At 51.5% G+C, this 15,002-nt stretch overlaps 1 protein-coding gene across 1 annotated transcript; it reads left to right on the forward strand.

Annotated features, from left to right (window-relative positions):
• Positions 1 to 4,312: 4,312 nt before the first annotated feature.
• CRYBB2 (crystallin beta B2) lies at positions 4,313 to 13,863 on the forward strand (the record flags this gene model as incomplete). The annotated part of the gene is made up of 5 exons (XM_082640918.1): positions 4,313 to 4,366; positions 7,322 to 7,440; positions 10,601 to 10,733; positions 11,884 to 12,026; positions 13,695 to 13,863. The coding sequence occupies 5 exons, from the start codon at positions 4,313 to 4,315 to the stop codon at positions 13,861 to 13,863; spliced, it is 618 nt and encodes a 205-aa protein (XP_082497044.1).
• Positions 13,864 to 15,002: the final 1,139 nt, after the last annotated feature.

Genomic DNA, 15,002 nt, shown 5'->3' on the forward strand with positions numbered 1-15,002 from the left:
CCACTGCTGGGCTATGAAGGGACCACGTAAACGACTGAGAAGGGAGCTTGCTCTCAACACGTGGACCAGGAGGCTGACTTGAGCCCTGCGAAATATCACTGAGCATCCCAGGAGCATCGTCCCGGCGCCTACGCCATATTAACCTAGAGGCAACTAGTCACCACCACCCGAGCTCAACTGTTGACACCGAGGGACCAAAGGACCGTTGCCAACCACCTGTCAGGACAACAACTCACTTTTGGCCTTGACACAGGATCTACCCCCGGGGAACAGTCATAAAGTGGCCTGGGACTGGCAGATCAGTCCCAGTGGTTTGCGTTTGCCACTTCGTGGAGAATAGCATTAGAAAGGGGCGTACAGATTTCCCCTGTCTTCTCCCCGGCCCCACCTAAGGCCGCTAAGGTAATTAACCTGGGCCCCTACTGGAGAAAGGCACCATTGTATTAACCCTGTGGCCTGTTGTTTAACCACCTCTTCAATATTCAGCGCCGGCTGTGGGGACCAAGGGTGGACAGGTGGTGTGGCCTGCAGGCAGGACAGAAACCACAGGCAGGGTGGGGTTGTCTCAGTGCTGTGACTGTTTGTATTTTGCTTGATGGTTATGATAGTCCCTGTCTTGTGCCTGTTGAACAGCTTTCGTTTCGACCCTAGTCTGAGTGGAGGGAATCTGTTCTCAGACTGGGTGACAATAGTGGCCTCACTGCGAGATGAGTCTGATTGCTGGGTCCACAGCAAGATGCTGTTGTGATCCTCCGCTGGACTTACATGAAAAACTGACCCAACAAGCACCTGGCTTACTTGTGATGCTCCTTAGCTGCTGGTGTCTAGATTGCATTTGTGGTGTTTGGTTGCGGTGCACCCCGGCCTGACCCCAGGGATATCGGGGAAGAGAGGTGGACCAGGATTGCAAGGATTGTGCAGGGGATGTAGGGGTGGAGAGTAGGGTCAGGCCCCTCAAGATGGCTGTTCTCTTGCTCTGTGTCCATCCCCTGCTCAACCAGCCCCTGCTTCACTCACATGACCACCCAACCCTCTTCATTACAGGGCTTCATTAGTCCCTGGTTGTTGATGAGCCCACCTGACATCAATTCCCCCTCTAAAAGGCAGCCTCCTTCTTCCCTGAGTAGCTGGAGAAGATTTCTGCCATGTCTGGCCAGCCATTGGCCACACGTGGTGAGGTATCGCTCCAGAACTATTTATGCCCAATATCTTCTGTCCAGTAAACCACTGATGTCTCTGTCGCTGTCCCTGGGCTCTTTCTTTGGTCTCAAGCCTGGGAAACTACAAGGCTTGCAGGCTTGCGTGTGCAGCCCAACAGGTGGTAAACCAGGCAGACAATGGCCCTTCCCTTGGGATGCTTATCTTCTATTTGGAATAACAGCAGATAAATGAGTAACATGATGTCAGGTGGTGAGAAGTGCTACAGAGAGACACAGCATGCCCAGGGGGCTGGGGTGTGTGTGTGTGTGTGTGTGTTGGGGGCATGGAAGGCTGGGGCAAGCAAGTCCCCTCACTCAAACCCAGTTTCCAAACCCCCGTGCTGTCCCCTCTCTCCTGCCTGACCTTGGATTCAGTCAGGACACAGGCTGTCTACAAGGAGGACGTGCAAACTGGAGGAACGCCAGTTAAGGCCAAATGCCCCTGAGGCAGTGATGAGGCCGGCAGGAGGGATGTGAGAGGTTTCTCCACACCACAGGGCCCAAGGATCCTAAGGGCACCCCACTGAGGAACAGTGAGTGCTGGGACAGTCAGGGCCCTTCAGGGTGAAGATCCCTCTCCTCAGCCCTGCAAGGTCAGGCCTCTTCCCACCTTGGCCGCCCAGCCCAGGCCCTGCCCCACCACAGCCCACCCTGTAGCTGCATTAACCTGTTTGCAGGTCTTCTTGAAATACCGCGACAGTGCCTTGTACCTGGTCCCCTTCTCTTTGGAACCCTCCTCCCAGCCCTGTTTCCCAGGCGAATTTCTCCTCATCCCTGAGGACTTTGACTCTTCCCAGGAGCCTTCCTGGATGGTCCAGGCTGGGGTAGGTCCCCTCCCTGACACTACCCCCTAGAGCAGCGCTTGGCACCAAGTGCATGCCTGATCAATATTTGTTGAATGCGTGCATGGATGGATGGATGCTGGACCCTGCCAAACCACGTTCCTGTCCTTGTTTTCTTTTCACCAGGGCCACTGAGATTTGCCTCTGTCTGCCTCCCCCAGGGCTCAACTGACCACATCAGTGAACCCAGCATGCCCCTGGTCCTGGCAGCTGGATGGCTGATGCATGCAAAGCGGGCATCTCCTTGCTCAACCGCCTGACCACCCTGGCGCAGCCGAATCTGAAAGCTGGTGACATTATTGTGCAGAGACACAATGTCTGTGGGCATTTGCTGACCTGGGCTTTGGTGCGGGCTTAATCCAGCATTCTCGGCCCGCTTTCCGCAGGGACGCAGCGGTCACCCGCCTTGGCACCAGCGCTGCTGGGGAAGGTATAAATGCCACCTCCCGCCGGCCGGCTCCACGGGCAGTCTTGGGCTGGTGTCACTGGTAAGAATGCCTCTCTTGCTTGTCTTGCCTTTTTCTCTCATCCTCCTCCCTGATGGAAAGTGTGGGAGACCTGGGTTCAAATCCAGAGGCTATCACTTTCTGACAAGGTGACTTGGGGCAAAGACCTCAAGGTGCCGAGCCTCGGTTTTCTCTTCTGTTAAATGGGAAGGGGGTCATAAAACCTCCTTTGCTGTGGGGCTCAGAGGTACATAGGTGAGCGGTCTAGCACAGTGCCTGGCACAGTGTGTATTTTGGTGATGCTCTTTATTAGTATTAAACAGTCCATCAGCATCCTCGTTTTGCCAGTGGAGGAGAACATAACTGAGGGTTTGCAGGTGGAAGGAGCAGAACCACGGAAGGATCAGCTTCAGTTCTAGGGCGGTGAGTCAGCTCTCTCCATATCCACAAACACTCCCGGGCACGGGCTCTGTGTCCTGCCTTGGGACAGCTAGGAAGCAGCCCCACTCTCGGGGAGCTCCCAGCAACAGGTGACTCCAAAGGCACTAAAACTGGGTGGAAAGGACCCTAATAATGCCATAATTGCTGCCGTGTACTGAGCACTGAGTGGGTTCTGTGACGGCTGCCGAGTGCTTGAGCTTTTCTGTGTTATATGATTGGATCATCACAACCTGTTCATAGCTATGACCAGGCACCATCCTGTCCCCATTTTACAGAACAGGAAATTGAGGCACAGAGGGGATGACCTTCCCAGGGCCTTGATGCTGGTAAGCAGCGGAGGAAGCACCTGAGTTGAACCACCTGAGCTTAATCTTTAGTCTGAGGATGCTGCTGGGGCTGTAATGTGGCATCTTGGGCACAGTGACAGACCCAGAGGGCTGGTTTCTTAGGGGAGAAGGGCAGGTTTGGCTCCCAAGCTGCTTAGTAGAATGTCCTCTTTTGGGGGAACATCCTGGCCTGGCCTCTGGTGTGGAAGGAGCTTCTGGAAGCCGGATGTTATCTCTGGAGAAGGAGATAGGTTTCCCCTCTACACTGGGAAAACACAGGCTGTGTTCTCTGCCCATCCCGTGGGAAGGGAGAAGAAACTGACACCCTTCCAGAATTTTCTGACGTTCTTGGCTGCAAAGAAACTCTCCCTGCTGCTGACCACAGTGCCTGAACTTCCGTAATACTCACGTCGTTGCTTTCTTGTGGCAGGAGTTCCATAACAGCCTTGTGTACTATTTGGGTGGTGGAGGGGACGATAAGGCCAATGGTGGAAAGGAGCATTCTGGGTACTGGATGGGGGGGCAGGAGTCAAGGAGGAAGTTGGGGATGAGGGGTGGGGGCCCAGGGGACTTTGTGAGATGGCAGATTGGGAGCTAAAACCCGGCCAAGCATAGCCAGTGCGTGGGGTTTGTCTGCCCACATTATTTTCTTTGAATCAAGAAATTTCTGCATAATATCAGTCGATGCATAAGAAATTTATGCATAATAGCATCAATTATCTGGGGCCAAGTGGGTCCCCACTCACACTCTAGTTTCTCACTTTATTTTTTAGTAGACCTCATTTCTCTGTTCCCCCTCGGAGCCGGCCTGGACACAAAGAAGCGAAGCTAAGGATGGACGTTCAGGCAGCCGCTGGCCGTCCCCACTGCTCTAGGACAACCTGAAATCAGGGAGACAGAAAACAGGACGTGGGGCTGGAGTGATGTGGCCCCGGGACACGCCGCCACCACCACCCCTGTCCCCCCAAGTGAGGGAACCGAGGGCCCAGAGAGAGGTCCTCACTGCTGCTTCCCCCATGCCTTGCCTTCCAGGTCATTCCTGCACCGGACAGCCCACCATGGCCTCAGACCACCAGACCCAAGCGGGCAAACCTCAGCCCCTCAACCCCAAGGTGGGTACCACGCAGGAGGAAGGGGTGACAAGCACGGTGCCTCTCCCAGACTCGGTTTCCCTCCTGTAAAGCGGGGTTGGTGTCTTCCTTTCTGGGGCTCCCTGTCTCTGGGCCACAGTCTCCCCAACTTGCACAGTGGAGGGGGTGCCAATTCAGAAGGCCCCTCCCCAGCCCACGACTAGCATCCTTCTGGCTTTGGAGACTTAATTTTCTCTGCCTTACCCTTTACCCCATTGCCCAGGGTGGGTCCCCAAAGCCGAGGCAGACCCTCAGTCCAGTCTGAGAGGGGGCTTGTGAATGGGAGGTGGGGTGGGAATCCTGACTCCACACCTGCTGTGTGACCTTGGCCAGTCACTTGACCTCTCTGAGCCTTGGGTCCCTCCTTCAAAAACTGGGGAGCGTTGGACTCATGGCATAAGGTAATTGTGAAGAGGCAAAGAAAACAGGCTCAGCCTAATGCTTGTCCACCTAACGCCAGCCTTCTTTGTTTTTTCCTCCTAAGGGCGGTGGGATCTTATCCCAATGTCAGGGGCTTGTCACACTGAATCTGCCCTCAAACTTCTACCAGCAGCAGTCCACCAGGCTGCCCTCCTGTTTCCCTCTGCCTCAGAGGCCCCAGGCATAGATTCCATCCTGGAGCTGCCTTTTTGTCTGATTTGGGCCCCCACCCCAGCTCACCCCAATTCTGTCCCTTAAGAGGCTTACTTTCTAGAAGAAAGACAATAAATAAACTACTAAATATATAACTTCAAGGAGTGAAAAGTGTTAGGAAGAAACAAGAGTGGGTTCTTTAGGGTCAGGGTGGACGAGGAACGTGTTAGCTAAGGTGGTCAGGGAGGACTTCTCCAAGGAGGTGACACTGAGCAGAGCCCCCGGTCAAGTGAGGAAGTAGTGAAAATTGGGGAGTGGGGGGTAGGGGAGAGCATTCTTGGCAAAGGGTACAGTGAGTGCAAAGGCCCAGGGGTTGGAGTGAGATGGGTAAGTTTGAGCAGCAAGAAGCCCAGTGCGATGTGGCTTGGAGCAGCGCTGTCCAGTCGATTTCGAATGGGAGCCACTCATGGACTTTAATGCTTCCTAGTAGCCATGTTAACAAAGTAAAAAGAAATGGGAAATTAATTTTCATATATTTAATTAAGCCCAATATATCCTAATGTACAGTCAGTAGAAAAATTATTAGAGAACTATTTTACATTCTTTTTTTCATACTGTATCTTCAACATCTGATGTGTATTTGATACCCATAGCACATTTTTTTTTTTTTTTTTTTTTTTGCGGTACGCGGGCCTCTCACTGCTGTGGCCTCTCCCGTTGCGGAGCACAGGCTCCGGACACGCAGGCTCAGCGGCCATGGCTTACGGGCCCAGCCGCTCCGCGGCATGTGGGATCCTCCCGGACTGGGGCACGAACCTGTGTCCCCTGCATCGGCAGGCGGACTCTCAACCACTGTGCCACCAGGAAAGCCCCATAGCACATTTTAAATCAGATTAGTTGCACATGTTCAATAGACATCTAGCAGTTGCTGAATTTGGACAGTGCAGGTTGAAAGGATTAGGTAATATGTAAATTTTTAGCATCCCTTTGTTGATACATTCAACAACAATAATAATACTGAACTCCTGGGCTCTGAGGCCTTTCAGATGCTTGGGGAGTCTGACCTGCCTTGCCCTCCTTGCCCCTGTAAGCCATTGTCTCCCAGGCCAGTGTCATAATCCGCTAGCCCCTGACTCCCAGGTTCTTGATTCTTCTTAATAAGCCTGCAGAAGAGGCATGATTCCCCATTTTACAGATGGGGCAGCTGAGGCTCAAAGCAATCACGTGGCTTCCTCAGGTTGCACAGCTGGATGCAACAGAGGTGACATAGAAGCCTAGTTCTCCCGACCCATCTGTGGTCTTGTCAGTGATCATAAAGGCTGAACTGAGCCCATGGAATTTGACTCTGAACCTTGCTGGGCCTCCCTCCCCTGGCTTTGTCTGGCTAATCCCCGGTCTGGGAGAGAGGGGCGTGTTTACCCAGCCAGTGCTGACCACGTGGATTGTGCAGCTGCCCCTCCTGGAGGCCCACTTCCCTGAACCTCGCCCCGCTTCATCCAGAGGCAGTCCCCTGGGGCAAGTGTGGCTGGAAAACGTCTGCCCCCAAGTTCTGTCTGGAATCCTGAAAGGAGGCAGCTGCCCCCCTCCCCCACCTCTTAGCACTTGGCTGTGAGGCCGTGAGCAGCCCTTTCATTTTGCTGATCTTCACTTTTCCTGATGGAGATCCTGCCAGCTCTTCCCTGGGCTGCTGAGAGGCCGGTGAGGCACGGGGAGTGAAGTCCTCTTAAGAAGTATCCAGAGGGGGAGGAAAGCCTGCAAAACCTGTGGGGGCTTAAGAAAAGGGCACAGGTATGCGTAGTCTTATGGTGAAATGGGAGTGAAGGGTGGATATGGCCGCACTGGTCCAGCTCTAATGGGGGCAGGAGAAGCTTAAGCAGCACGGTCTAGCATCTTGCTACTCCTACTCTGGTCCACAGACCAGTGGTACCAAAATGCTGCTCTACAGGAAACAGCATCAGACGAGCTTGGGCTCTGATTTCAGCTCTGCCACTTACCCACTTGGGATCCTTAGCATGTCCCTTAATATAATTATGCCTCCCACACCCAGAGCAAATATGGTGTGCTAACCATTACGCTCCTCTGAATCCTTCCAACAACCCCATGATGTAGGTTCTGTCTTTATTTCCCATTTTACAGACGGGGAAACCGAGCCTCAGACAGGTGAAATACTGGCTCAAGGTCTCACAGCTGGTAACTGGAGCCAAGACTCTCAGACTTTATATTTGGTTCGTGATTCCCAAGTGTGGAACCCTTCAGCATCCCTCAAGGCTCTCTGAGTCCCCTCCCTACGCCCACTCACCCCCCCTGCCCTGTTCTCCCTCCTCCCCATCGTGACGGGGGTCTGACTCTCTCCTCCTTTTGCAGATCATCATCTTCGAGCAGGAAAACTTCCAGGGCCACTCACATGAGCTCAATGGGCCCTGCCCCAACCTGAAGGAGACCGGCGTGGAGAAGGCAGGCTCTGTCCTGGTGCAGGCTGGACCGTAAGTACCTGGGGGGCCTCACTTAATCAGGGGTTGCCAGGGTGAGGCAGTCAGGCTGTGGAGCGAGCTGGAGGGATCTGCTCTCACTGAGCTCCTAGACTGTGCAATTAGGGGACCCAGGATTTGGGGTCTTGGCAGCCTGTGGAGAGAGCTTGTGGTTTGAGGTCAGATAGAGCTGGGTTTCAAATCCTGGTTCCACCACTTCTGTGCTGTGTGACATTGGACCAGGGACTTCTCTCTCTGAGCCTTGGTTTTCTCCTCTGTAGGATGAGGATACCCATGTCCTCCTGGGGATGATGGGATGGAGCTCATGTGAAAAGCCTGACACCAAGGTCATCCACTTCCTTGAGGCAGGGAGACAGACACAGTGACTCCTGTGGACCTTTTTAGAGCTGCCAATCTCTGGCTCTGGGAGTGTCCTCGCTCTCCTGGGAGGTTTAAAGCTGGATGTCCCAGCTCTGCAACCACCGCTCCCTTTCCAGGTCCTGGGGATACTTGGTTTTCACAGATATGCTGACACACTGGGGGGCCAGCAGGCTTGGGACCCCTGGCCCAAGAGAGAAGGGGAGGTGATTGGTCAGGTCTGACTCTGCCGCACTCAGGTGACATAGTTGAGCACAGCCTGCAGGGGCCTCTCCTTGTGGTTCCCTGACTGTTCCTTCTCTCCAAGAGCCTCCGGAATCAGGGGTGGCCACCAGTGACCCCCAACAACAGGTCAGTGAGTCTAGTGTGGGTCCTGGATGACCCGCACCACACCTCAAGGTTCACCGGGAATTCTGCAGTGTGTGATGACCCTAACTGAATCAGAGTCTGCTGGTGTGGAGAACAGAGCCAAAGGAATGGCCCTGCCATTCTTAGCTGATGTGCTCAGAGCATCAGTGAGAGCTTGCCTTCCTGGATGGCTGAAGTTTTGACAACTGAAGCACCACATCTGATTTTTCAGTTGTCTTTTTTTTCTTAGTATTTGGAGGGAAGAATTTCTCAAATAGACCTTACATTCCTCCTCTGCTTTCTTTAAAAAAATATAACTTTGAGGGCTTCCCTGGTGGCGCAGTGGTTGAGAGTCCTCCTGCCAATGCAGGGGACATGGGTTCGTGCCCCGGTCTGGGAAGATCCCACATGCCACGGAGCAGCTGGGCCCGTGAGCCATGGCCACTGAGCCTGCGCGTCTGGAGCCTGTGCTCCGCAACGGGAGAGGCCACAACAGTGAGAGGCCCGCGTACCGCAAAAACCAAACAAACAAACAAACAAAATATATATGTAACTTTGATATTTTCATTAATTATTGTTTATTGTTTAAAATTAAGGAGCAGCGGTTTAGTGCAAAAAAGCCATATGACCCTAATCTTACCACTCAGAGTAACCATTAAGATTTTCATATAAATTTATATTTTTCTCTGTATATATTTCATCAAATATATATTAGATATATACTTAATCAAAAGTCAGATCACAGGGGGCTTCCCTGGTGGCGCAGTGTCTGGGGGTCCGCCTGCCGATGCAGGGGACACGGGTTCGTGCCCTGGTCCGGGAAGATCCCACATGCCGCGGAGCGGCTGGGACCGTGAGCCGTGGCCGCTGAGCCTGCGCGTCCGGAGCCTGTGCTCCGCAATGGGAGAGGCCACAACAGTGAGAGGCCCACGTACCGCAAAAAAAAAAAAATAATAATAATAATAATAATAAAATTAAGGAGCAGTGGTTTAGTGCAAAAAACCATACGACTCTAATCTTACCACTCAGAGTAACCATTAAGATTTTCATGTAAACTTATATTTTTCTTTCATCAAATATATATTAGATATATACTTAATCAGAAGTCAGATCATGCTTTACATACTGTTTTATAACTCATTTTGAAAACTTTTATCCCAAATTCTCTCCACGTCATTAAGTAACATTTTATGTCAATGCTTTTCAAAGAGTTTTTTGGAGGTAAATCTGTATCAGAATCACAGAAGGTGGGGAGGCTTTGAAGTGCAGATTCTTGGGTCACAGCCCTGCCCCAGTGAATCAAACTCTTGGGCCTGGAGCCCAGGAATCTGCATTTCACAAACCCACCGCCTTGTGATATTTCTGCCCAGTTAAGTTTGAGAACCCGTGTCCTACTTCATTGTTTTTCATACCTTTGTAACATTTCATTACGGGATACGACATAATTTACTCAACCAGGCCCTGCCCGTTGGATGTGTAAGTTGTTCTGATTATTTGATATTATAAACAACACCATGATGAATATCATTACCCATGTATCTGTGAGCTCTTTGACAACTGTTTTCTAAGGACACGTTGTCTAAAGCTGAATCGCCAGATCAAGAGGGCATCCTCTTCTAAAAGCAGCAAGAAACACCATCTCCCCTTCCATTAAGGACTTAGATTACTGTTCCAAAGAGTTGTCACTGTGCCAGGCTGAACTGTCTGCCCCTGCGATGAACGCCCCAGAATGCCAGGCATCATGAAGTCGGTACCACCTTTTTCTTATTGTCCCCTTTCCTCTATGAGCCATGCCCCACCGGCAGGTAATCCTTCCCTTTAAGGATTTTCTCTTCTACTGTGGATCTAAGACTGTTAAAGTTTTGTGTAGCGTAGGAGTCCAGAGACCACCATCAAGAACCAAAGAGGAAAGAGACCCAGAGAGAAGGGGTTGGTATGAGCAATGTACGTGAGCTTTAGATACAGGGCTGTTCTGCAGTCCGTTCTTAGTGGTAAAAGCTGATTGGACACATTTCTTCCCAACTCCATGTTCACTGATGTCACACTGAGAGCTTGACACTGGCCACGGTGGGAGTATTTACACCATGGAAATTAGCAAACGCTACAAACAGGATTTGTTTTGTTTTTCAGAGCTGGCTTTTAATTTACCAGCATACCGTTGGCCTTGGGACATGGGTTCTATACATCTATGTCTGTTGCTAGGCCATCTCTTAGGCTTCCTCCTTATTTCTTGGTTATGTTCCAGATGATTGAAGTCAGCACCGTGCTGGGTTCTGGATAACTGAGGTGATGCTGCTCTTGGATTTGCTGTGCTTGGATTTAAATGAGGCTGCTACTCATTTTGATGAGCTGGGCAACTGTGAGCTCTGGGGCCCAAACGAGTAGCCAGGGTCCCACCAGAGGAAGCCTGGAGTGAGCCTGACCTGCCCTCTCTCTCTCTCCATTGCAGCTGGGTGGGCTACGAGCAAGCCAACTGCAAAGGGGAGCAGTTTGTGTTTGAGAAGGGTGAGTACCCCCGCTGGGACTCATGGACCAGCAGTCGGAGGACAGACTCCCTCAGCTCCCTGAGGCCCATCAAAGTGGTAAGCCCCTGACCCTCATCTTCTTCCTCTCTTTGCCCCCTTGGAGCCAGCGGTCTGGGGACCAGGAAGGAGCCTTTATCTCTGGCATCGTGCCCCTTCTGACTGGCGGGAGACTTCCTGGCTGTGTGACCTCGCATAAGTCCCTTCACTTCCCTGAGCCTCAGTTTCCTCACCTGTAAGATGGGGATATTAGTATCTACTGTACTGAGATACCAGCAGGTTTAGCCTGAGAATTGCCACATCGTATGACTTCAGGGGCTTCATTCAAGATGCTCCAGGGGGCGCTGTTCACATTCTATTCTATGTGGATGGTGCTGTCCAGGGCTGTGTGATTTCTGTCACAAAGCAATCGTTCCATAAATGATTGCCACCATAAATATTCAAAGAAATTGTGGGTTTCGGGGTGGAGGAGAAGGCAGTTTAGCTCATGTTCACAACTCATGCCAGTGTAACCTTTCAGAGCTTCTCTGATCCTGATTACTAGTGTGTGAATTCTCTGGAGGGCAAAGGGCCCAGCGATGCTCAGTTATACTCCCAAACTTCCCCAGCCCAGTCTAGTTCTCCCCAGAACTAGATGGAAAACCAGAGAACATTGGACTTGGCATTCCACAGACCTGGGTTCCTCTGCTGGCTCTGGCACTTCCGGCTGTGTGACCTTGACCAAGTCACTTTACCTCTCTAAGCCTCAGTTTTCTTATCCACCAAACAGCATAAAAGTAGTTTAAAGGATGAAAGGAGATGACTAAGAAAAATGTTACAGGAACAGGAGGATGGGAAGATATGTGGAGATGAAGGAAAGCCAAAATATTTCAAGTGTCTACTAGGGGCACAATAAGCCTGTGTGTGTGTGTGTGTGTATGTATGTATCATGGCTGCCATTTATTTTTAAAAGGGGGAGTTGAGGCGTTGGGAGGTAAAATGCCATTTCAGAGTCAAATAGTCCCCAAAGTGTCGAATCTGGAGCGTCTGTTACGTGAAAATAGCCTAGTAGGATCTTAAGGAACAAACACTGTTGGATGCCGTTGCCATAGACACTCACGTGGTGGGGGCCTTGGGCCAGAGGGCTGCAGGTGGAGCCTGCTGGTCCCAACTCCAGGGCACCCTGGGCGCTCTCACCCACACTCGCTTTTCCCCCACTCCCTGTCCACAGGACAGCCAGGAGCATAAGATCATCCTCTATGAGAACCCCAACTTCACAGGGAAGAAGATGGAGGTGATAGACGATGATGTGCCCAGCTTTCACGCCCACGGCTACCAGGAGAAGGTGTCTTCTGTGCGGGTGCAGAGTGGCACGTGAGTGCACACCCAACCCTGGCTCGCCCCGCCCCAGGAGCCCAGACCCTGGGCTGCTAAGTCCTGCTCTGTCCTGAGCTCTGGGGATCTTATACATTCCTGACCTCAGTCTTCTCATTGGAAAATGAGCATTGAAATCATCAGCCTATGCATGGCTTTCAGCCCCTGAAGTTCCAGCCTGATCTGCCTTTTGGGCAACACCCTACCTCTGGAGGAGAGAAACCTTGGCCTTAACCTCAGCCCCAAAGAGCGGGACAGTAAATGGTGGGCAGAGGGGGGCAGGGTAAGGCAGAGGTGGGGAGGGTGTAGGGGTGAGCTGAAGCTGGGAATGAGTTGAGTGGTCTTAACAGAGCTGGGAGAGGCAGGAAGTCCAGCCGGTGCTGGCCTTTGACTGCATGAGTTCCTGAGATTGGAAACAGGAGGGATCCTTCTCCACCAAATTAAACTTCGGCACATAAACCTCAACCATCAGCATTGGGGAAATTCTCAATGTGAAAAAGTTGGATTCCATGGGGAGTCTGACGATGGGCTTTGGGCAGTGGCGTGCTGAAGCCGACTCGTACCAGCTTGCAAAAGCTGACTGTTAACTTTTCAGAATTTATGTGAGCTGGTTATTTAATCATTGGCAACTTGAAATGAGCCATCATGAAGTATTTACACCTCAGAAATTGGAAAATGTTACAAATCAAGACTTTTTTTCCCCCCCAAGAGAGCTAGTTTACCAACACATACTGGCTTTCTGGGGCTTGTCAAACTCTTAGAGTGTGCAAAGTTCTGTATTCATGTTCCCCTCCATTTACTCGTTTATTTATTCATTGATTCAATTTGTCGAGTGACGTCATATGCCAGGCACCATGTTAAGTCAACAGTAAGTCAAGGTAGGTTAAACAGACCTGGCCTCTGCCTTGTGTAGCTAGCAGTCTGGTTGGGGACAACTGTTAATAGTTTAGGAATCTGCACGAATCTGGCCTCCTTCCCTGAGGATGGCACTCTTGAGCTGAGATGTCAAGAAAGTAGGAATTATAGAGGTAAAGAGAAGGAAGGACATCCCAGACAGTGAGAACAGCACATGCAAAGGTCCTGTGGTGGGAGGAGCTTGGTGAGTCTGATGGGCTCTACAAGGGACGGAGTGGCTGTGCTGCAGAGATATAGGGGCCCAAGTCTGAGAAGCAGAGCTAGAGGTGTCCACAGGGGCTGGATGGGCAGGTCCATGTGGGCCAGGCCTGTGTGATGCTTTCTGGGGAGAAGACTGTAATGGTCATCAGGTACTCAGAGTGAGTGACCCCTAAATGGTGATGGCTTCAAAGGGTAGAGGGATCATGGAGGGCTCCTGGGACCTAGCCTGCTGTCCTTTGGCCTTGCCAGGGGTTGGGTTAAGAGGCCTGTCTTCTTCTAAGCTTAAGTGAGCTTGAGATCACCCCTTCCTCTGAACCCAGTGTCAGGCCTTCAGTTAAAAGTTGCTTCTGGAGACAGTGAGCTCCCTATCAAGGGAAGGAAGAAAGCAGAGGCTGGTCTCAGGAAGGGTGGGGGTGTTCCTGCTCAACACCCAGTTAGTGTGAAATGATTGGGAGGCCCCACCCTTCCTAGTGGCTAAACAATTCCCCCCCCCTCTCTCCATCTGCATCTCCTGTCTCCCTACGTCCCCTCTTCCCACCTCTGGCCCTGCAGGTGGGTCGGCTACCAGTACCCCGGCTACCGCGGGCTGCAGTACCTGCTGGAGAAGGGTGATTACAAGGACAGCGGCGACTTCGGGGCCCCCCAGCCCCAGGTGCAGTCCGTGCGCCGCATCCGTGACATGCAGTGGCACCAGCGAGGCACCTTCCACCCCTCCAACTAGTGCCCCCCATTTCCTTCTCCTCAGGGGCCTGGCCAGCTGCCCAGGATCCCAGCAGACATCCTGGCGAGTGAATAAAGTGTGACTTGCAACTTGTCCGCAGCAGTGTCTTTTATCCCCTGTGGGAGCCAGGGTGCTGCGTGTAGTGTGTGTGTGCGCGTGTGCACTTGTATGAAAGACAGAGACACAGAAAGACGAGAGAACTAGAAAATGACTGGGTGAGGGGTGGGCAACCTCTTCGAGAATTTTCAGCTCTGCTGCTGCTTAGCTGTGTGACCTTGGGCACATTGTCCAACCTCTCTGAGCCTCCACTTCTTCACCTGACTTACAACCCTCTTCACCCCATGAGCGGCTGGCTTGGCTGACCTCTCAGTCCTTCTTGTATGGTTGCTGAGCAGTCACTCAAGGGCATGTGATGGATGCTCCAGCCCTTAAAAATGTATCCACTGCCTGCCATCCCCACAGAATTGCCTTATCACCTTGAACCTGGGAGTTTTCTTAGATCTGCCCAGCAGAGCCCCAAACTCTGCAATCCCCGCTCCATCCCAGAGAGAGGTCACAATGACCTGTTTGTAGGTTTGTGTGTTCCTTGGTTCCTTTGTTCACAACTTGATTGGGGTTGTCACTTAGCATAGCAACTGGGGGCTGGCTTCCTGCATTCGACTGGCCTGGATCCTAATGGCTGTTCTGGAGGCTTGGCCAGTGATGGGGCCTCAGAACCTTAATGCTTCCACTTGGAAAAATAGGGAAAAAATAGTGCCTCCGTAACAGGGTTACAGCAAGGACGACAAGAGATAGCCCAGGTGTTCTCTATATAAATGTTAATCACTGGTTGGTTTTCTGTAGTGCAAATATCCCCTCCCAGAGAGCAGCTTCTTTTTACTTTGTCTTTGGTATCTTTTGATGCAGTAGTTTTAAATTTTGATGTGGCCTAACATCAGTCTGTTCCTTTATGGTTTGTATCTGCCATGTCTTCTTTAAGAGATTCTTTCTCACCCCACTTCTCACAAATATGTTCTCCAGATTTTTTTTTTCCTAAAAGTTTTAAAGTTTTGCTTTTCCCACTTAAATTCTCAGTCCTCCTGGAGTTGATTTTTCTGTATAGTGTGTGCCAGGGACCTAATTTCTTTTTTCTCTTTTTT

The sequence above is a fragment of the Mesoplodon mirus genome (assembly GCF_964341445.2).
Source record: "Mesoplodon mirus genome assembly, chromosome: 13".
Lineage (NCBI taxonomy): Eukaryota > Metazoa > Chordata > Mammalia > Artiodactyla > Ziphiidae > Mesoplodon > Mesoplodon mirus.